At 33.3% G+C, this 24,465-nt stretch overlaps 1 protein-coding gene across 1 annotated transcript; it reads right to left on the bottom strand.

Annotated features, from left to right (window-relative positions):
• Positions 1–10,942: 10,942 nt before the first annotated feature.
• On the bottom strand, positions 10,943–18,738 carry LOC104108406 (pentatricopeptide repeat-containing protein At1g28690, mitochondrial). The gene is made up of 2 exons (XM_070175352.1): positions 16,299–18,738; positions 10,943–13,306 (listed from the first exon to the last, which is right to left on the bottom strand). The coding sequence occupies exon 1, from the start codon at positions 18,562–18,564 to the stop codon at positions 16,981–16,983; it is 1,584 nt and encodes a 527-aa protein (XP_070031453.1). The 5' UTR covers positions 18,565–18,738; the 3' UTR covers positions 10,943–13,306; positions 16,299–16,980.
• Positions 18,739–24,465: the final 5,727 nt, after the last annotated feature.

Genomic DNA, 24,465 nt, shown 5'->3' with positions numbered 1-24,465 from the left:
CCAACACCCACCAACCCACCACTACACCCCACCACCACCACCCACCGAACCCTGCCCCATCCCCTACCCACCCCACCCCACCTCACCCTAAAAAAAAATATTATTAATAGTACTTTCTTTTCATGTTATAGATAGATTTTTTTTTCATTTCAACAAATGGGTATTTTTTTTTTCATGATATAAAAAAGTTTCTTTTTCGTTTTAACAAAAAAAATACTTTTTTTTCATGTAGAAAAAGTATTTTTTTTTCAATTCAGCAAAAAAATATTTTCTACTATCTAACCAAACACTAGAAAATATTTCCGGAAAAAATATTTCACTCATGAACCAAACAAGAAAAATTAAGTGATAAAATCACTCATTTCCCATGGAAAACATTTTCTTACATACCAAACACTCCCATAGTCTCAAATAAAAAGCTCTACACATATCCACTTGGCGGTTGTTTAGTTTAAAATCGGGTTATCCAACGATCATAATTTTAAAGATACAAAATATAATCAGGATAGATAATCCCATCTTCTAAATAGGATAAAATAGTCTTATAATTTTTGTATAAATTATTATGAATTTAGCTAATACCCACAATTAAACACTAGACGAATTTAATCCCCAACTTTATACTGGGATAGCCTCCGTAATCCATGTAACCAAACAACCCCTTAATTATTACTCTCTTCGTCCTAATTTATGTGGCGGTGTTTGACGCGATACGGAGTTTAAAAAAATACTTTTGAAACTAATAGCATAAAATAAGGCATATATATTTGTGTGACTATAAATAGTTATGTTAAGTGTAAAGTAGAAAATTTAAAATTAAATTATTTTTAAATAAAAACTAGGACAAAGAGAGTACTTTATATTACTCACGAAGATTAATTAGCAATATATGTCCTTATAATTACCTATGAAATTCTTGTGTACGGCATAATTGTTAAACAAGAAACTGTACTAACTTTTTTACCTCAAGGGAAATTAATAAGAAAACAACTTATGAAACAACATAACCTAAGGTTCTTATTATTTCCAGCATATCGTGATAAAGAATGTATTTATTGATCTTCTTCTTTTTTGTCTTTCACTTGTTTCCTAGAAAAATAGTTCCATTACATGTTGAGAAACGTTAACATAAAGTAGAAAATTTTATATTTGGATTTGTGGAAAAACTCATAATTTAAGTATAATGAATTGCTTTTTCATGCTCTTCAAGTTCAAGATATGCCGTCAACGAATAAGAACAGAAACTAAAATCCGTTGGAATATCCTAGGCGGCAATTTGTGCTCTTTCCTTTAAAACGAACACCGCCTTGTTTTCTTTGTGGTATTTGACATTGACTTTCAATTAGTTTTATTGTAGTTCCTGTAATTTTAGTTTGTAGATACAATAATGAGATTATTAATGAGGTTACAATTGAGATAATATATGAAAAAGTTCCAATTAGAAATGCATTAACGATGGTCAAAAATCAATATAGAGTAGCTAATATGATTTTGCTAAGTCGGAAAATTCAAAATCCAATGAAAATTGAACTTATACCTAATATGTGGTAGACTCTCATCGATATCACTAGACTAACTAGGAGTCTCGGCAGTATAATAAGGTAACTTAATCTGTTGGTTTATGACTTTTTCTTATTTATTGTTCTTAATATAAGGATATAACAATGTAATTTAAAAATTGGTTCATTCTTATTTTAGAAGAACGACGAATGTGCACTCTCATCGTTCCAGAGTAAAATGAAGAAAATAATCTGAATTATAAAGGCCGAAGCAAAAGGTAGGTCAAACAAGTTTCACTTGTATATACTAGGCTCATTACTTGCCATTAATACTATTTAAGTACAAAATCAATAGCTAAATATCGAAATTTCTAGTAGGGATTATTTGATGAAATCATCGATATTAGGAAAGAGATATTAAATGCATAAAGTTACTAGTATGTAAGGATCAACTTAACTATCATATTAAACCATCATTAGTGAACAACTAATACAATTTATTTATTTAAACACCAACTAGTAATATTATGAATTAAACCAAGTATGGTATATGTAAGAGCACTCAGACTGTTAACCAAATTTGGGTTCAAGTAGGTGACTGAAATATTACCCAAAAATGGATGGAATATATTTCTTTCTTCTTCTTTTTTTGAAAATGAAACTTGAGGAAAGGATGATCCAGAAATAAGCTTAGTCATCCCTTTGGTTTCTACTTTATATATTTAATATATAATTAAAATACAAAGAAGGTAAGCCTTTCACTTTCAATTTTATTGAAATTTCAGTTAGGTATCCGTTTTTATATTCAACGTGGGGACATAACCATTGGAAAAAGAAATATTTGCAATTTTGAACATAGAAGATGATATTAATATTTATTAGCTAATATGAAAGAGATTGTAATGGGTTTTAATAAAGATGAAAAGAACACTTAAGTCACTATCACTGTTATAATCTATCGGCTTATCAACTAATCAGCCCTTTTAAGCCAGCCGCGAGGAATTAATTATAAACTTATTCTAACTCGCCGAGTTACTAATCTTACCACTAAACTCGGGAAAACCCACACAATTCTATGATGTTTACAACTGCATTACTTGTTTTTTAATATATTCCTTCTGTTCTAAATTAAAATTCTTAGTTAGACATTATTAATTGAATTTCAGAAATTTCCCTCCAAATCTTGTTTTGTCACACTAACTTTTCTTGTGAATTACGATATTATACTTATCTCTCTTATTTTGATTTTTATTTTTATGTGACAATAATTTTAATTATTTTTTGTTAATAAAAAATAGTATTATATGACTAATTTGTCCTTCCAAACATTTTGCTCTTCTGAAAAATTTAATCATTTAATATCGATGAGGAATATATTATCATAGGGTACTGCATTATTGGTAAGTGAAAAATAATAATTAAATACATAAAAACAAGTTTGTATTTGACCATTTTGTAAAAAAGACCATTCCACTAACTCTTTCCAATAGCACACAAATTTTTTTGGTGCTACTAATCTGTCCTTTGGGTGTTTATTTCTTTTTGAAGTATAGAATATTTTTGTCTCGAAGAATTAATACATTATGGGTTGGCAAAAGCTTGGAAACTTTTTAATATATATAATATTTATCTAGTATCTAATGTGGCTAGATTATTTAGCTGAAATATTTGCATTATTCCAATTTCCACATGCATTGATCGGCTCTAATGTTGACACAATATAGAAAATATGAGTTCCTTGAGAATATGGTGTTGTAAGATAGGAGACCAATTCGATTGCGTTTTCACTTACAACTTGTTTGGATGGTTGTTGCATATTATTTCATAATGTATCGAATCGTATTGTATTGTATTGTATTGTATTGTATCGTTTGATAAATATAATGTTTGGATAGATTGTGTCGTTTGCCATCGTTTCATGACACACACAGTAATATGAAGAATAAACTTGCAATATTATAAAGAAAAATTATAATATAGGCTAAAATTACTATATAAAAAAGCACGGTAAATGATAAAATAAAATTATTTAATAATAATGAAGGGTGAGATTGAGATAAAAAGACAAGATAATGACGCGACCACACCAAATCAGTCGTTACATAAAGTGACACATTTCGTCGTTATATGACGACGGATTTAACGATACGATACAATAAAATTTAAGTAACAATCAACATCGTATTTAAAGTAACAATGCGATACAATACAATGCGTAACAACCATCCAAACAAGTTGTTAACTCTTTTTTTAATTTATAAAATATTATCAATTTCTTACTTATAATTCTCAGTTATAGACTTTTAATTAAAGAGGAATCTTTGTAGCAGGTAAAAACTTTTGTGACTCTTTTTTTTTTTTTTTGGAACAGTTGGTAGCATCTTATTCATTGGATATCTACACGCATTTTCCATTTTTTAAGTAATTAGCTCATATTTAATCTGCAATTAGTGAGGAAAACAAGATAATGATGAAGAAAAAAGAATAAATATAAAGTCATCTACTCAAACCTCATAGTATATGATTTTGATTTATTCCTTCTTTTTTTTAGCAGTAAATGCATTACTGTTGCATAACGCTTGATTAAATGAAAAAATATTCTACTGAATGTTGTATAAATATATAATCATGGGAAATTAATTCACTTAAAATTATTCCAAAAAATAAAAAATAAAAAAATTGTGCACGTCAAACATATACACTGAATTTACCACTATATTTTCAACAGATTTACTATTCATATCTATATTTAAATTTTATAGCAAATCCATGAAACAAGAGATTAATTATTTTGAACTGAAATAAGAGAGCAACAAGCTCTAGTAGCTTAGTTGGTTAGAGCGCCCGCTTAGTTAGCAGAAGTCTTGAGTTTGACTCTCAGCAAAAGTATTTTATTTTTCTGTATTTATATATGTCGTCTTGGTTGTATTCGTTGAGCGTTTGAATATAGTCGATACAGGTAAATACATATTGTACTCATTATGTTAATGAATATAATTGCGCGAACGAATACAGTGAATACATGTTATAACAATTGCAAACTATAGTTACTATGTTTTAAATTATAGTGATCACAATTAAGTACTTTTTTTTTCGTGCAACAACTTTCTTTTTGTTGGTAAAGTAATGCAACAACTGAAGTACCATTGCTAGCAAGTATAGTATAGATATAGTAGTGTACTAAAATTAACTTTTTATTTTTATAAAGTTTGCTTTACAAATACCTTTTTCAAGATGTCTATAATAACTAGGTATGCTTTTATGAAGTAATTGGCCTGGTTGCTTAAACTTCATTCTTCATTTTTCTTACTTTCTATTGTATTTGTTTTTACCTAGGACTAAGTAGATCTATATAAAGCAAATGATCCTAGTTAGTGATAAAGAATAATTAAAAGTTTTAAGTGGATCCGATGTAATAATTAATTAACAACTTGTTAATATTTTATAGTAATAAAACTCCACTCAAGATTTCTTAATCATGTTTTAATGATATTTTTAACTACTTTATTTTGCTCATGTAAGACCAATAACCTTTATCAAACCATCAAAGGCAAATCTAAAATCTAAAGTAAATATATTTGAACTGAGCAAAGTTATATCTGCTTTTGAAAATTACAGTAGTAAACAAATTTAATATATATGTTTTATGTCGAGACAGTGTTATGATAATTTAAAAGAAAAGAACTAGAACAAGTTGATAATGGCTTCCCACTTGCATTAGAATTTCAAGCATAGGTTTTTGTTTTGATATTCTAAGACAGCACAAAACTCCACGTCTTATTAGCAGCTGATCCTAGGTTTACTAGTTCGAATTTAGTACGTACACAAATCCCATAAGAAGTCCAAATATAAAAATACAAGCTTCGTACAATTTGTAATAGTTTATATAAAGTACTGTTTCTAATGAAGAAAAAGTAAGTAGTAAGTACTAAGTAATAATTTTAGTTTCAATATATATAAGTCGAGGGACGCATTTAGGGGCGGAAAGGAGATTCACTCCAACTCTGTCGTCGAAAACTTACATGGTATATATAAGATAATTTTTTTTTCTATATATTATTTTTTGAATCCCTTCGATATAGCCTAAAAACATAGCTTAGTGATCAAGTTGGTTCAAAATCTTTGTGAGGTTATTAATTTAATTTCCCATAGCTATAATTATTATTTTTAATTTTTTTAATCTTTTTTCTTACCCCTTAAAGGAAATGCTGCTTCCGCCACAATATGTAACATTCTCAACAAACTTCTCTCAATCTTGGGCACCCTACCCTCCTTGGCAGAAGAATTAATACTATAAAACAGGATATCAAAAAAGAAAAAAAATCATATACGTAGATTTTGAGATTTTTTTTTTTGAAGCCATGCACTAAGCTATATTCACAAATCAATTTAGTGAATTTTATCGCAGTAATTTTCCTAAATGTAGAAAACAATTATGATTCAAAAATCCCTTTTTTCTTTTTTTGGTCAACAACTCCAAGTATGTTTTTCTTATTGGAGAAATTTCACCCCCTCCACCACCCCAAAAGAAAAAGAAAAAAGAAAAAAAGATAGATCTACTCTCTTTTTTCTTTCTGTTTAATCCTCTTGTATTAGGAATTTACTAGTTAAACTCATTCAAATTCGAATCACGTATGCTTCATTTATCCTAATACAAATTTCTTCATACTCAAGGCTCGAATTCAAATATGTGATTTAAGGGTTGCTACTATTTTGTTGAACGTTAAAGGTTGGTTAGCTTACCAACAAGGGTTGTTGTGGAGTAATAATTATTTATTTATTGTTAACCAGAGGTCTCGAATTTTAATCCTGGGCATGAGTTACCCCTTTGTTGAAAAGCACTTTACCCTCTATTGTGTCATTTTTGGGTGCGAATACGGTTTGATCGACCCAATACATATATCGAACACCCGATTAAAAAAATAAAATAAAGTTATAGCTTCAAAGGAATGAAATTTTAGTGTGACATGAGAAAGGGAAAGAGGTAAAGCTGACAACTTTGGCTCAGTAGGATTCCATGGGTTGAGCCCATCAACTTGAAAAGAAGCTTTTAAGTGGGCCCACAAGTAAAGACCCGCTTTCTTCTGTGGGCCCAGATCACACGCCCAAAGGCCTGTTAAGTCCGACAAATATGGGCCCCATGAAAAGAACATCTAAGAAGGCCTCGTCACCAATATAAAAGATGTGCTCACTCTTCTCCTCAGCGAGTATATACTACCTTCCATTTTAAGATTGATACTTTCTAAATACGAGCCTTTACATCTGCTCACCAGCAGCAGAGGAGGTTCGTTTCATATTTATTTACAAATTTTCCAAATTTTTAGAATTTAAGTTGGCATTTGGTCTATATTTTTAAAAAGATAGTTTTCTTTTTTGCATATTAGCTTTTTCAACCAGACGCCAAATAAAGGGAGTGTGCTTCAAATTTTTGAAAAACTACTCTAAAGCTCTGTTTAAAAATTTGAATTTCAATTTCTTGCCAAAATAAAATAAAATAAACCAAATGTAAGAAGAATAAGTATCAATTTTTTACACTACTTGACATACTTTTCTTCTTTGGCATTTGGTTGGAATTTTACATAAACTCGTTCTTTGGACAAGTTGTTATCTAAACTTACACCCATTTATACTTTGATATGATATTCTTTCTTTTCTTTTTCTATCTCAATTTTAATATTTTTTATTATAACTAATATATCATAAAAATTAAACAAATATTTTTTTTAGACTTAATATTTACTCAAATATCATCACATTAATAAAACGAAAGAAGTATCTTAATAAAAATCAAATCAATATTTATAATTTATATTCAATCAAATACAACAACAACAATAACCCAGTATAATATCACTAGTGGGGTTTGGGGAGGGTAGTTTGTACGCAGACCTTACCCCTACCCTAGGGTAGAGAGGTTGTTTCCGATAGACCATCGGCTATCTCCCTCCTAGAACTCCTCACCTTGCTGTTAGAATAACTCGAACTCACAACCTTTTGATTGGAAGTGGAGGGTGTTCACACCACTAGAGCAATTCACTCTTGTCTAATCAAATACCATTACATAAAATAAAATTAAAAAATTGAAAAACAAAAGGCTTAAAATACAAGAAAAGCAAGTGAAAGAGAGTGGGAAAGGTGAGTTAGGAGATGTAAAGTGGAGCTACGAGTGAGTCACATGGTTGGTGGTAAGTGGGACCTACATCTCCTTTTTTATTGTATTAGTCCATATCACCTATCATATCAAAAGTTTTTTAATTCCCAAGGAGAGAGAGAAGTAAGAAAAAACGATAGCTTTTAATTACTATCTGTTTTGCCTCGAATTATTTGTATAAATTAAATATAAATATACTTAGATTCACTTATTCTAGTTTAGAACTTTTAAATTGTAAATTCGCTTTTGTTCTATGTGATTTGGAGAAGATGGGTTGGAACAGACTCCTCCTCTTTCTCTTTGCGGCTTTGTCTTAAACCAACATCATATTTGTGGTAAAAAACAAAATGGGTTTTAATTGGTAAAAACAAAATCAAGAGTTCCACTTTTTACGGGAGAGAATTAAATAGTTCATTGATGTGTTGTGATACCTAATGAAACTCACTTTGTATTTCTCTATTCAGTTATTACAGTAAGTCTTCTTTGCGCAGAAGTGTAGTAAATTGGAGCGCTAGCTAACTGTACGAATCTTGTTGTGGAGATTTAAGGTAAATCTGTTATTGTATTCGCATACTTTGGAGTCACCTTCTGATATTATTCTTGCACTGTTTTATCTCTACTTCAAAACAATTGTATTTATAGGCTTTCTAGTAACTCAGTAGGGCTTAATACTTGTACTACCGGTTTTGGGATTGTAAGTATTGTATAGAGATTTCTACTTCGCATTTGTCAGTCGTTAATTAATATTGTTATTATTTCAGGAAATGTTAGGCTTATCTAGTCCCTAAGACTAGGTGACATCACGACATCCTACGGAAGGAGATTTGGATCGTGACAAGTTGGTATAACAACAACAACAAACCCAGCTTAATTTCATACGTGAGGTCTGAGAAGGGGAGTATGTATCGTGTACACAGCCTTACTCCTACCCTATAAAGACAAAGAGGTCGTTTCTGATTCTTTCTCTATTCAGTTATTATAGTAGTTCCTTCTAAAACATTCTCTAGTAATTGTAACTTTCCTTGTTATTCTTCCACTTACAGAACAAATAAAATTTAACTCTTACAAACCATAAAGTAAAACTAAGCTTCAAGATTCTACTCATATAACGTAGAAATTTCTTTGCTCTAGCGCATGAGCGGAAAAACTAGGGGCGAAATCTTCGTCAAAAAATCATATTGAATATATACTATCAAATTCTTTTATGTATATATATTATATGACGAATTCGCTTAGGTTTTTTGCATATTAATGTTTTTAGTTTTTGAATTTTCTTGGTGAGAAGTTTAATTTAACCAATGGTTTAGCGTCAAATTACACTTGTTGCAAAATTTCTAAAGTACAAAGATCAAATGTCTAAACTTACTGCACATAAAGAGTGAAAAATAAGAAAAACAAAAGTAAATAAATAATGAAATTAATTAGTAAACGGGACCCACAAGGTCACGTAGTAGAATAAACATTGTCTTTCATCTTTTTGGATTGTTTCGAAGAAGTGGGTCCCAAGGTTCAATAGAGTCGTCAGCCATGTTTGACTCTCTGGCCATTGGACTGTAGATCTTATCTTAATGTGCTCAGATCCCTATGAATGTATCTGCCCCCACCCACCCTGATTTCTGTGCCCTCTTCTTTACTTCTGTTTACATTTGTGGTTTCATATGGAAAATGTATTTAAACTTCTAGTTCTGGTTCATAATAAATAATTTTTTAGTTTTTTTTGGGTCTAAAATATCAGATTTTTTTAAATTTTAAGAATAAATTAATTAATTTTTTTTTACATTGCCCTTGAATAAATATTATTGAAGTATGTGTTATGAGTATTTATGTAAATAAATAGTAAATGTTAATATGATCAATTTTATTATTATTAATGTTAAAAGATGAATTTTTTAATATGTATGAAAACCGCCGAAAAATCACTTACCGCGGACCAGAGCGAGTAAGACTTAAGAGTGGCTGGCTCACAAGCCGCACCACAGTTAACGCTTTGAGCCGATAATCCCTTCTGGTTATACGATACGTACTAGTACATATATTTGTTTTTCTTTTCTTTTTACTATGACATCCGAATCAATTTGCATGCACTGATATGCATAAGATATTTAGACCTTCATTTGTATTAATTACCTGCATTTAAGTTAGTACCATGATTAAGGTACCTACATTTGTATTAATTAACTATTGTTTAATAATAATCATGTTTCTAAAAATATATTATTTACTTATTAGGTGTAAACATCTAATGCAGATAATTTTTTATCGCATTTCATTAAATATTTGCTGCCTTCCACCAATTAATTCTGCCCATCAAGCTTGATTATAGGATACCATCTAAATTTCTTTGTCTCTACTGACTACTGAGTTTTAAACCTTACTCTCTTAGTCTCTAGCATTGTGGAAAAAAATCGGAACTGCAAACTTCTGTATAGAGCTAGTATCATTTGACAAATAGCATTGTAAATGACTAGTGTATTTCTTGGTTATCACTCTGATTATGTTTAACAATTTTGGATTAACAACAACAACATATCCAATGTATTCCCAAAAGTAAGGTTTGGGAAGGATAATATGTATGCGGCTCTTATCCCTACCTTATAAAGATAAATAGGCTATTTGCGGAAGACCCTCGGCTCAATAAAGCAAAATCAAATCAGTTATGACAAAGATCTACGGATTAAATACAAAGATAAATCAATTTAGCGATGAAATTCTTCATTTCAATGGAAAATTTTAACGTTTGTGCCTAAATCTTTGGTAAGTGCATGATGCCTAGCTCTTCTTAATATTTTTAGGTTTGTGGGATTTTACTTTAAGTCCTTTTGATAAAAACTAGACTCGATCCAGTCCTCAAAAGTTACAAGATCAGCAACGAGGAATCAAGATTTTAAATACCACTATGTGCAGTAGTGTAGATTTTTTTTTTAAGGGGTGTCAAAATTTTAAAAACTAATAATCAAAGAACTCAATGGGATTCAACACATAGAGTACAACAACAACAACATACCCAGTAATATCATATACCGTGGGGTCTGAGGAGGATAGTGTGTACGTAGACCTTACCCCTACCGTGTGAGGATATAGATGTTGTTTTCAATGGACCCTCGACATTCAACACATAGAGTATATACATAAAAACAAAATTTTAACCTTTCTAAACCGTATAATTTTCGAGGAAGGAGTGTCAATTGATGCCCCTTGCACCTTAGACGCTATGTTCCGCCACTGACTATGGGTAAGGACTATGTGTCAATTGATACCTCCTTTTTGAATGAAACATACATAATAATATCAATTATTAATAATAAAAACAATAACTTGTAGCCTCAGCAACCTATTCTAGGACTACAGTTCCCAGTATAAATGTTCCCTGTAATTTCCGTAAAGTTTTAGTTACATTTCGTTTTCAAAAAACTAGGGGACCATTCTACAAAGAGGGTGGTGAGAACTCAGAAATGCTTTTATGAGTAAACTGACAGTAGCTACCACTATTAACTTAGCCACGTACAACACAACATTTTTATGGCTAAAAGTTGAAAACTACTTCCCATATTGCCCACTTCTTTGGACCATTGAACTAGTCTCTAGCACTCAATACAGACTTGTTTGGTTTCTTCTTGGAATATATTCTTTGTAAGTTGTTGGAATCACAACATTCCAATCTAATATCTTCTTCATCTTACTCTCTTCCTTATCCATCTATTTGAACAGCAAACAACCAATTCAGATATTCACGACAAAGAATTACTGGATTCTCTTTGGGATAGGCCTAAAGGCATATCATAATCTTTCTCATCAATCCCATTATTTAACAAATATAAATGAAAATCTTTTCACCTTTAAGATCCCATGGTCACTTGCACTGTTCTAAACATACATATGGTTTTGTTAAAGCGACCACGTATCAAATTCTCAGTGATTACTTGGACTGTCGGACAGTTATAAAAAAACAAAGCTTTCTCAAAATCCTTTTGACATGTGCATGCACAAACAGTTCCAAGATATTACGCCAATGTCAGTACACTGTTCAGGCCAAAGGCAATAGGCAGTGGCAGAGCCACATGTATTCAACATGTGTTAATCGACACTCCTTCGTCGAACAATTACACTATGTAGCTAGATAAAATAAATTATGGTATATATACTACATATTGATACCCCTTGGCTTCTTCATAGGTCTACTTCTTTCTATTTTGACTCACCCTTCAGTGAAAATCCTAGCTCCGCCGCTGGCAATAGATGCAAACTTTGTATTTGCAAGTTGCAACTGCCTACATGACCACTGGCATGGGTCTAAAACATACAAGTTTTTACTAAAAGAGACTAACGATTAAGTCTGCTATGATACTCACCCGCCTCTAAACATAGCAGTTGTCATTTAGGAGACCAGTGATCGCAACCCCTGTACTCCTAACTGTTCGTTCTCCTTATGTTGTTTGTATAAGAGGAAAAAAAATACAAAATAATATTCCTACTAGTTGTTTCTGGATTGCCTGAGCTTCAAAGGACTTGATGCAAAATAGTACTTAAAACATTAAGTTATTGATACAAATATATACAAGTATGGAAGTATTTACCAAAAGAAATCAATCCTAGTTAGTATAATTTTGCTAAAAGTTGACAAAAGAAAATAATCAAATCTGGCAACAATGATGGACCCAATTAGTCTTAATAAAACATACTGTAAAGGGACTAGAAAAGACTTTGCTCATTCTTACTCCAGACACAAGGTATCCACAAAAGAACTCTCATCACCGTCAGATCAGATTGATGTAGAAATGTTGTCTACGCAAAAAAAATATGAAGAGCCAATTTCCCTATATTTAATTCAATGACAACTTGCAAAATTTAAAGATGATTGTTGATTAACCCTGTCTCCTTGGCATAAATGATGATGGTCCTATCAAGAATGAATAGGGGTTTTAAAAGGTACTTCACATATACTGGCTGTTTTCTGGGGTTGAATATAGTAGTCCTTATTATGGACTAAAATTAAGAAAATGGGACCATCACATATTCATATTTTCCAATGCTAAGGTTAATATCATAGGTGTGGGGATGGTTACCTGTTCCTTGAGGCCAACAAGAAGTTTTCTCCATGAAACAGATGGCATAGTGACTAGAAACTGGGATTGAAGATGAAAGCTCCATTGTTAGAAATCTGATATGCAAGACCTTGTGGCCGGCTGGGCAGTGGCGAAGCCAGAAATTTTATTAAGGGGAATCAAAATATAAAGAAACTAACTCACCAAGAAGTCAAGGGTGTCATTATATAGTATATATACATATTTTAAAAAAAAATACCGAGCTAAACAGTTGATACCCCTTGGGTGCATGTGGCTCCGCCACTGCGGCTGGGGCAGCACAACAGGAATGATGGATTTTCTTGATAGGACTTCCCAGCTACCTCATTTATGTAACGATCCGTGTATACAAGATCTTCTGGTGAGGATCAATCCATGTAAGATACTTGGAGCTTGGATATTAAGTGACATTGACAATCTGTATTCAGTTCTGCAAAATGTAAAATCCTTCTAACTACCAAAAACACGAGGGAAAATAAAAAATTTCCGTCCATGTAGCCGCAACCTGCATGTGGCTTTGTTAGATTTGCAGCTGCTAATGGTCTTATGACATGCATTCTACACCCTTTCTTTATCTGTGGATGGGAAATTCCTGTCGGAATTTCTCAGTTTCTGTCAACACTAATAGGTATGATTAGTCTTTACCCGATCATTCGATACCACACAAGCAACTAAATCACAGCTTATCTTTACCCGATTATTCGATACCACACAAGCAACTAAATCACAGTTTATCAAGTCATAGGCATTATTTAAACTTTTTTTCTGGAATATATGGAGGCATACAAAACAATTCATGAGCACAAACACAAATGAAAGCTATTCTTGTTAAAGGACATGTCATACACAATCTTTAAAGAAACCTACCTAAATATGAGCAGAGCAAAATGGGCTAAATCAGTAAACGGACAGATCATTCCAATCGGAAACAAATTTGACAAACTAGGAGAAATCAAAACGACAAATAAGTTTGTTAATGGTGCCATCCGAAGTTGTCTTGTCTCAATCAACATTGTTTTAGCACCAACTTTGAAAGGCCAAAATACTGAACTTGAATTAGATAGCAGCACTGATACCAAATCAATGTTAAGAAATTAAATAGAGGTTAGTCTATTCATAGAACAGAGAACCTATAATCATAATCTTTAAACAATAGGAATCAAGGTTTAGCTAAAGCAACATAAATTATAGAAGTCCCACAGCGTAGTATGATCGACAAAAGATAACGTTAACTCAGGCATATCTTTTGAGCAGTATCGAAATCCAGTTTTAGCATACTAAAGCAGCACTTAAAAGAGTGCTCGATCAGGGTCAGAACTCACACCCCCACTTCAAATGGCTCCCACCAGCATTTGTTGGAGAACTAGCCTTTATATCATCTTTATAAGATTACTAAAGGGATTATCTTTTTCAAGGAGTAGTAATGGTGAATGGTCCAAAAACTTTCTCAACCCCCCAAGGTAAAGGAAAACAAGTTTATCATAAGTACAGACCAAACAAGAGAGCAGACTGATGCTTGATTTAATTTTTTTCCGCTTCTTATGTTTTGGTTGCGCGATTGCCTTTTGTCTGTGTCCTCCCATTCCTTAAGGTGGCTAGTGGGAGATTTACTATTTGTATCGACGAACTGCTCCTAGTACTCCATTCACTCATAAAACCATAACAGGACCAATATCATTTTAATCAAACAATTCATTCTTAAATGCAATTGTAAAAGTTTCATCCACACAATAGTCTTGGACTTCGACATAGATTGATGCAAGAGCAACTTCAAACTCTCGTCATTTCTACCTATAAGACGAAATTTGAGATTAAGATACTTGCCACTTAGCACCTTATTTTACTAGTCCTGATTTAAATTTTCCTAATATTTAATGGTCAAATACACTAATCTGCAAATTAAACCAAGCGTACAATTTGCACTGATTATCAGTGCAACCTTTACATCAGTGTCCTCCCCTTGAGGTGGCTAACAGAAGACTGAAAATTCTAGTGAAAAACTGTTCCTAGTACAACATTCACTCATCAAATCACATTGGAGAAACATATCAATTCAGTGCAAAAAGTGTGATGTACCCAAATAATAGCAGTAGAATTTGATATTCTTTGATGTGTTAACAACTGACATATCTACCTATAAAGCAGAACTTGAGATTATGAGTATGTTTGGCAGGACGAAAGACATTTTCCAGAAAATGACTTATTTTTTCAGAAAATACTTTTCTAGAAAATGTTTTCTGGTGTTGGCTGGAGAGTGGAAATTATTTTCCAGAAATTGCTCTTGAAGTCGGAGACAGACATTCACAACTTTTGATAGTTGCAAAAGACACCTTCGCCATTCAATTGCACACACTTAATCAGCTTAGCTACTCAAACCAAAGAAGCAGCATACCCAGAATATCTAAAATGAAGCTTAATAACAGGAGAAATTATTGAGCAGGGAAGGAAGGAGTAATGGGTCAGAGAATAGGAATAAATCTCTTAAACTGGTTTAACCTCTTTAAGCCCTTAAATAAGCGTTAGCATCTCATTAATCACTACAACTAATTCTTTTGTCCAAACTTTACACCACTTGCCGGAACCTCTATTTCAATAAAATGAATTTAGTGTAATCAATAAGTTTTTCTCACTAGTTGACTCTTTACTTTTGGCTAATCAAAACCTATGTCCCCATTTTAAATATTTGCTAATATTTTCTCCAGCACTTGCATAGCCTTGAGGCTTGTCAATGTTGACTCCATCTCCTTCAATGAACAACGAATAACATGAACTATCTATAAGTACTTATTCTATGGAAGCACATAACAACAGAAGCAATAAGCTGCAGAAAGCTTCTACGGACAATAATTTTGTATGAAATTCACAAGCAGAAAGGAATAACTTCAAGGCCAAACCAGCAGTATTTTAATAACAGCACTACCCTTTGCGGAGACCCTATTCATGCATAGAACAACGGTTAGTCAACAACATCCAGTTACCAATAGAATTTTTTAGTAAATCAAGATTAATATTCTAGGTGAGAAAATGTTTAGACTGTTCATTATATCCAACAAGTATTAATACAGAATTCTTCTGATGGTACCAGCGATGATGAAGCAAGAGGCCTTACACGTATAACTAATCTTTAGCGTCATGCTATTGACAGCTTCACATCATGAGACAGCACATTCCAACTTCCAAGCATAGCACAGGATTAAGAATTTAGTTCCACAAAGTCCTGAACTGCAGCATAATGTTAAGTCCTTACTTATCAATGTCTGGATCTACAACAACAACATACCCAGTATAATCCCACAGGTGGGGTGTGGGGAGGGTAGTGTGTACGCAGACCTTACTCCTACCTGGAGAGGTAGAGAAACTGTTTCCGATAGACCCTCTATCAATGTCTGGATCTGATTAAAGAAATTTTTTCCCTTAAAAAAAAGATCTCTTGTTACAAATAGGGATATCCAAAAAATATATTTTTTCCTATAATGTAGAGAGTTATTTCTCCAAGAAGTCAAGTTCTCCAGAAAAGATTTAAGTTTATCACATCAATTGATAGATGGTCTAAGACAAACCCCTTACCTATACCTAGTTCCGCCTCTATTGCAGGGTTTCCTTCACATGCTTGGCATGATCCATTGTACACCGAACCAATTCAGGACCACCCACCACAAATGCCACTGCCATCCGGCAATGCAGCAGAAGATGATCTACATGAAGACCGAACATCTAATATAAATAATTCTCCTCTTCCTCAGATTCTCGGCTATCGATGTCTCTACCTTTGTTACCAACCAATCAACGAAACACACCTTCTTGGGTGCCTTGGGGATCTAGATTGATAAATTCCGGAAAGTGGACAGCTCTCTCACTAGCACACTCTGAAGTATGGCTGACTGTGAACAAGTTATTCCTCTTCACTCCTCATGCGAGCATGAATATAGGAAGACCTCAACCTGAGTTTAAAAGATAGAAGCATTGCTTTCTTGAAGGATATAAATACAAACTCACGCATATGAACTTGAATCCTTGTCCAAGGGTGAAGAAAGCCAAACCATGTAGCTGAATAGGTATATTTTCCATTGGGTTATTTCAACTAGCCATATATCCATTTTCTATCATCCTGTTCAGGCATGGATAGGTGGGTATGGATTGGCAACAATGTAACCTGAACTACCAGGAGTCTAGAGAATTTAAACTGTATATAATGAGAAGCGCAAGACATCAGATTAACTGAGTGAAAGAATGCTACTATTATCTTTAATTAAATATGTTGTTCTGCGAAGAAAGCTTTCAAGCTGCTATCACCGCCAACCCAACTGAAGCCTGTACCTTTTGATATTCCTCTAATCTTCATAATCTCCCTAAGTTCACTTACACCGTCCCATCTCCCAGCATCTGCCAGAGCATTAGATAGGGCAACATATGCCCCTGGACGACTACCACTGCTCAGCTTGAAAAGTTCATTGGCAGCTAAATTAGCCAATTCCACATCTCCATGCAGTCTACAAGAACTGAGTAAAGCTGCCCAAACATCAGAATCTGGCCTTTCAGTCATATTAATTACAAACTCTAAGGCCTGATTTAAGCTCCCTGAGCGGCCCAAGATATCAACCATGCAAGCATAATGCTCCATCCTCGGCTTCATAGAGTAATCTCTCTCCATGCTTTCAAAAATCTCTCTTCCTTTAGCAACTAGCCCAGAATGCGCACATGCAGAGAGAGCACTTAGAAATGTAACATAGTTTGGAACAATGAGATGATCTATTTGCATTACACTAAATAGTTCAAGTGCCTCATTAGGATACCCATTTTTCCCGTATCCGTCAATCATGGAAGTCCATGAGAAAACATTCTTCTCAGGCATGTAGTTAAAGACTCTTCTTGCATCCTCAACCAACCCACACTTAGAATACATGTCAATTAAAGCACTTCCAATTTTTACATGCTCAATTAACTCAGTCTTCATGAGCTGCCCTTGAACTTGTTGACCAATTTCAAATTCTGCTAGAGCAGAACAAGCCCCAATAATGCTTGCAAAAGTAGAAATATTCGGCCTAAAACCCAAACGTTGCATGTCAATGTAAACCTCAATCGCCTTCTTAGCATTTTCAACTTGTTTGCTATAACCTTCAATCATTGCATTGAACACCACAACATCTTTCTCTGTCGTTCTACTAAACACATCTTCAGCATCCTCAATATAACACTGATTCATGTACCCTGTTATCAACGACGTCGAGCAAACTACATCCTTTTCCAACATCAAATCAAACACTCTCCTCGCATAGTCCACCCTCCCGCTCTTCACATACGAGTCAACTAACGCCGTATACAGCACATCATCACCTTCAATGACGCATTTAAATATCTGGGCATGAACCTGTTTTCCAATATAAGGAGAATATGACTCGGCATAGCTACTAGTGGAGCCTTTCAAGATCATTGACAATGTATACGCATCTGGAGTTTCACCAGAAAGACACAACTTTTTAACCATATCAAAAGACTCTAAGACAAACCCATGTTTTACATAGCCTGAAATCATGTAATTATAAGCCGAGAGAGTCGGTTGACGCATTTCGTCGAACAATTGGCGCGCATAGAAAAGGCAAGAAGATTTTAAATGAAGTATTATAAGCTTGATGCATATATTGGTATTGGGTTTGTACCCAGTTTTGAAAATGTAGGAATGGATCTTTTGGCCGTGTATAGGAGTGTCGGAATTGATATAGTGTTGTAGAGCTAACGGTAGTGAAGAAAATTTTGGCGGCCATAAAAGGTGGTTAATTTCTGTTTCTTTTAACGGGACCAAAGATTTGAATTTGGGTATTTTGGCATTTATCATCTTTAGTTCAAGACTGTCGAGGCGCTAAACTTTGTATTACTACTACTTCCTATTTTTGCACCTTGGTTTCTTTATTGGGAAATACGGATTGAATGACTTTACCAAAAGAACATCACCAATTATCAAAAACTAAAGAGATGTTTTAGAACGAGAACATCAATTCCACAAAATGTGTCAAAAACTATAGGATATTTCTAATAGAAAAAATCATACTCCTAACTAAATTTTCGTTTAAAGCATCGGCTAAAATTATTCGTTTTAATCACTATTTATTTTGTCCAAAAAAATTAAACTAAAAATCATAAATTCAGGATCCCGAAAAATTAAAAAATTAAAATTCATGATACATTAATTCCTAAATACCAACTCTTTACACATTTCTATCAATTATCCACTTTGTGGATTTGGACCGGAGGTTATCCAACTTAGACGAAATTTATAAGTCCATAGGCTGTAAACTATATTTAGCCCCTGGGATAAAATTCACAAATAGCCACTTCACAGGGGTAATATTTCAAATTGGTGTCATGGATTTTTACTTGTAAATTTAAAATTCCATGACGGTGGCTGTTTTTTAATTATATAGCTAAAGACTAACCGGCATATATTCATCTCAATCCCACGTATATTTTTTTTTACGGCAAAGTGTCAAATATACCCTTGTACTTTCAAAAATAGTCTAAGAATACCCCTCGTTATACTATTAGGTTATCTATACAAGGGACACGTGTTATCATCATGTTGGCCAATTCTAAACATCTTCTAATTAATTAAAAAGACTCATTACCCATACCCGAAAAGCAATTTTCTAAAGCAATTTTTTTTTTTGTAAAAACTGAAAAAACTGAATTTTTTTTACTAAAAACTTAAAAAAAACGTTCCAGATTTTACAAAAAAAAACTGCTTTAAAAAAATTGAAAAATATTTTCTAAAACAATGTTTTTGTAAAAACTAGAAAAACAAAAACTGAAAAGCAATTTTCTAAAATAATATTTTTGTAAAAACTGAAAAAAAACTGAATGTTTTTTTTTAATAAAAACTGAAAAAATCGAAAATATTTTTTTCCAGTTTTTAGAAAAAAATATTTCTTTAAAAAAACTGAAAAATAATTTTTAAAGCAATTTTTTTGTAAAAACTAAAAAACAAAACCGAAAAGCAATTTTCTAAAGCAATGTTTTTGTAAAAACTGAAAAAATAAATAATTTCTTTTTTTCCAGTTTTTAGGTAAAAAACAATTAGTTTTTTCCAGTTTTTAATTGCTTTTGAGTTTTTTTTTCATTTTTTACAAAATTCAGTTTTTTTTAAAGCAGTTTTTTTTGTAAAAACTAGAGAAAAAAATATTTTCGTTTTTTTCAGTTTTTAGTAAAAAAATTAGTTTTTTTCAGTTTTTACAAAAAAAAATTGCTTTAGAAAATTAATTTTCGGGTATGCGTAATGGGTCTTTTTAATTAATTAGGAGATATTTAGAATTGGCCAACATGACGATGACACGTGTCCCTCCGTTTAAATGAGGGGTATATTTGAACCCAAAGTATAACTGCAGGGGTATAGATAACCCAATAGTATAACGAGATGTATTTTTAAACCATTTTTGAAAGTACAGGGATATATTTGGACCTTAGCCGTTTTTTTTAATATATGTATTTGATGATGAAAAATTGTATTTGAGTAGAGACTTTTGTGTAGAGATTTTTGAACGAATGGCAGTATTTCTTTTTTATTCTAGTTGTGTTTGTGAGTTAAGTTTAATGTGTATTTTCTTGACAACCTTGCTTTTGAAGACCAGTTACAAGCAATATAGCTAGAGGGAGGTAGTTCTGTTACTGTGTAACTCAGATAGTGAAACTGGTCATAATTTTATTTCAAATATATCCTCTTTTTTTGTAGTGGCACAAAGAAAGTTTTCATTAATATAGTAGCAAAAATAATTCAAAAATTGCTTTAAATCACAAATTCGAATTGTTTGAATCATGTTATTAAATTTTTTGCATGGATTGGGGGCAAAACTTAACTTTTAATTTTTTAAATAAAGTTTTCATTATTAATTTCCTGCATAGATAGTAGATACAATCTTACTCTAGCTAAGACGTACTAACAAATTTAATGTATCAATCAGATGCCGATGATGCAATGATATGTGTAAAGACAGAATTTATATTAATTGGTGCACCGTTTAAATTCTAAAATAAGAAATATGATATCACAATATATCTTTTAAGATCGGATGCATAGAATCACAACTAATTTCTTCCTTTTTCTTATCAAAATTCAACGCACAACACATGTTCCCCCAATTATAATTACGTCTTTGAATAATTTAATTTCGCACTGTGCAAAGCCATGCCTTCCAACAAGATTTGTCTATCCTTATCAATAATATTTACAGAAGATAATTTTTTTTAAAACCTGTTAATTTGTCTCATCAAAAGCATTTAGTAGTTTGGCGTAATATATATTTTTCATTCTTCCAACTAATTCCAACCCACATCCCCGTATTTTACAAATTAGATAAATAAATAAGTCTTCCACTGAACACGTGGCCCGTTAAAAGTTTTAAAAGCTGTCCTCTAATTAAATCATCAAACCAAGATTGTTCCAGTTTCGTCGTTAATGGTGGCAAAATTCGATTAAATATATTCTCCATGCACATATCACATAATTATGTAAGAAAGGATATGAATCAGATAATTGTGTCCCTAACTGTGCTTACAACAACAACAATAACAACCCAGTATAATCCCACTAGTAGGGTCTAGGGAGGGCAGTGTGTACGCAGACCTTACCCCTACCCTGAGGTAGAGAGGCTGTTTCCAATAGACCCCCGGCATCCTTCCCTCCAAGAACTCCCACCTTTCTTGGGGTGACTCGAACTCACAACCTCTTGGTTGGAAGTGGAGGGCGCTTACCATCAGAGCAACCCACCTTGTCAAGTCCCTAACTGTGCTTGTTAAGTATAATTAATAATTAATGGATCTAACTTACATTCGTGAATGTATAACTTATTTTCTTACCGGAACCTAGATACATGGTAAAAACTTAACTGTATTTGGTGTTTGCATCAACTCATATTAATTTATCATGATTAAGTGATAAATTTATTGGGAAGAAGAAACCCCATCCTAATTCTAATTAGATTAATGGAGATTTGCTTAGAGATAGAGAAAAAGGGTGAAGAAGAGGAAGAAGACCTAGAAGTCGTGTCTATTCCGACCAAGTGTTGAGTTCGATATAACCCAAGTTATACTCAGCTCAATGTTTGGGACACGTGGACGAGTCACAGCCCTTGGATGAGTTTATGATAGATCAAATATACACCATATGATAAAATTGATACTAGAAGCTTTCTTCCCTTACGTGACTAACATGTGAGGGAATATAGTTTGTTGTAGAAATAGAATATTTATGTTATTGCCGGAAAAATCCGAGTGGGACAACTGTACATAGTCTCTTTCTTTTGTTATTCTTTATTTTCAGATGCAAGTGTGTATATATATATACACGTACAAAGTAATGAATACACAAAAAAAAAATTCAATTAGATTTCTTTTTCAATTGCGTACATGGTATCAGAGCAGTAAGCTCGATCCAATAGTCCAACCATCAAATTCATTTACATCAGATTCATCATCAAGATCAGTAACCTGAAATGCCTGAAACAACCACCACATCTACTGGTGATACAAGCAATGTTGCAAAACCAGTCAGCTATGATGTCAATCACCCCTGTCATCTCAACAACTCCGATTCACCTAGAATAACTCTAGTCAACACTATGTTTGATGGAGGAGGATACCCAGGGTAGAGGAGATCTATTCTCTTGTCTTTGTCAGCCAAGAAGATACTTGGTTTCATCAATGGAGCCTGTCAATCTCCGGATCTGAAATCTCCAGAGCATGAACAATGGAGCTGTGTGAATGACATGGTCATCTCTTGGATCCTAAATCTCTCTCAAAGGATATTTCACACAGTGTGATATACTCCAAAACTGCAAAAGAGCTTTGGGACTGCCTAATGCATAACTTCTAGCTGATTTTGCAGCTTTTATGATCACAGGACAGGGAAGAATTATCATAAACTTAGAAACCAAAACACAAAGAGGAGCAGCCATAGCACCCAAATATAACAACTTAGGACAAAAGTTTGTTAAACCTCATCAAAGGTTTAAAGGGAAAAAGAAGTACAATCCAAATGTGTCTTGTACTTACTGTGAAAAAACAGGGTATACACAAGAGGACTACCATAAAATTATTGGATTTTTCAGAAGATTTTGAGTTCACCAATCACAAAGGCTATTAGAATCAAATTAAGGGAAATGTAGTCCTAACACATGAGGAACATGAGAATTCAACAGGACAAAGCACTAAACTCAACAGCAGTAATTTTGAACAGCAACTCAGCAAGGAACAAATTGCAGAAATGATGCACATATATAAGCAGGAAAAGTTAGCACATGCAGGAAATACAGGAATCAATGCTAATGCAGTTGCTGGTACTATTCTAAAATACTCAGGTTCAGTATTTACTAGTCTGAAATCAGACACCTTGATCATTGATTCAGGTGCCTCAGAGCATATGTGTTTTGATCCTAATTCTTTCGTGTTTCTAACTCCACTTCCTGTACTTTTGAATATCACTTTACCTAACTCTTTCAAGGTGATTGTCACTCATATATGGAGTATTTCTATTCTGCCAGGTCATATCCTGAACAATATGTTACATGTTCTAGAATTTAAATATAACTTATTATCAGTTCATAGGTTTTGTGTTCAGTTCAAGTTTGATGTCTTATTCATATCTATTGGGTATGTGTTGCAGGGCCTTTTATGTGATGACCCAAAAGGTTATCTTATGTTTTAGAACTCGAATCTGCGCTCTTAAGCCTTAAAAATCTCATTTTTACCCTTCTCGATTTGCGTGCACAGTTTGGGCAGGTTTTCGGAAGGCTTTTATATTGAAAACTAATGAAAATAAGAATTTTTGTCTTAAAAATTAATTTTAGTTGACTTCGGTCAACATTTTTGATAAACGGGTCCGGATTCGTGCTTTGACGGTACTGGTAGGTCCGTATCAAATTATGGGACCTGAGCGTATGCCCGGAATCGAATTCGGAGGTCCCTAGCTTGAGTTATGAATTTTTGATGAAAATTAAAAGTTTGAAAATTATTTATTTATTAGAATTGATAGATATTTTGCATTGCTAGTATCGGGCTCGTATTTTGGTTCCGGAGCCTGGTACAGGTTCGTTATGATATTTAAGACCTGTCTGTGAAATTTGGTGAGAAACGGAGTTGATTTGACGTGATTCGGACATCCAGTTGAGAAAATAGAATTTTTAAAGTGTTCTTTTGAATTTCATTTGATTTGGTATTAAATTCGTAGTTCTAGGTGCTATTTTGGCGATTTGATCGCGCAAGCAAGTTCGTATGATATTTTTAGACTTGTGTGTATATTTGGTTTGGAGCCCCAAGGGCTCGGGTGAGTTTCGGATAGGCCACGGGATATTTTGGACTTTGGAAATCTAGTTTTTTCTATAGAGTCTGGGTTCTAGCATGTCATTCTTCGCGTTCGCGAAGGTCCTCTCGCGAACGCGAAGGGTAAACTGATAAGGCAGGGATTTCTTTTTCGCGAATGTGAAGGCTTGGTCGCGAACGCAAAGCGATGGGAGCGTTACCCTTCGCGAACGTGACAAGCCCATCGTGAACGCGTAGAGCTAGGCATTGGGGAGGGGGAGTCAGTCGTTCCTTCATCGCGAACGCGAGCAATGCCTTGCGAATAGGAAGGCCAGGGGGAGTAACCATCGCGAATGCGAGCTGGGTCTCGCGAACGCGAAGGCTTGGCAGCTAGTACCCTTCGCGAACGCGACAGTACTCTCACGAACGCGATGAACACTGTCGCCCAGCA

The sequence above is a fragment of the Nicotiana tomentosiformis genome, chromosome 5 (genome assembly GCF_000390325.3).
Source record: "Nicotiana tomentosiformis chromosome 5, ASM39032v3, whole genome shotgun sequence".
In the NCBI taxonomy this organism is placed as follows: domain Eukaryota; kingdom Viridiplantae; phylum Streptophyta; class Magnoliopsida; order Solanales; family Solanaceae; genus Nicotiana; species Nicotiana tomentosiformis.
This window is presented reverse-complemented; position numbering and strand designations above follow the sequence as displayed.

What these genes read in the sequence shown, in the direction of transcription:
- LOC104108406 (XM_070175352.1), bottom strand. Translation starts at nt 18,564, where the DNA reads ATGATAAATGCCAAAATACCCAAATTCAAATCTTTGGTCCCGTTAAAA.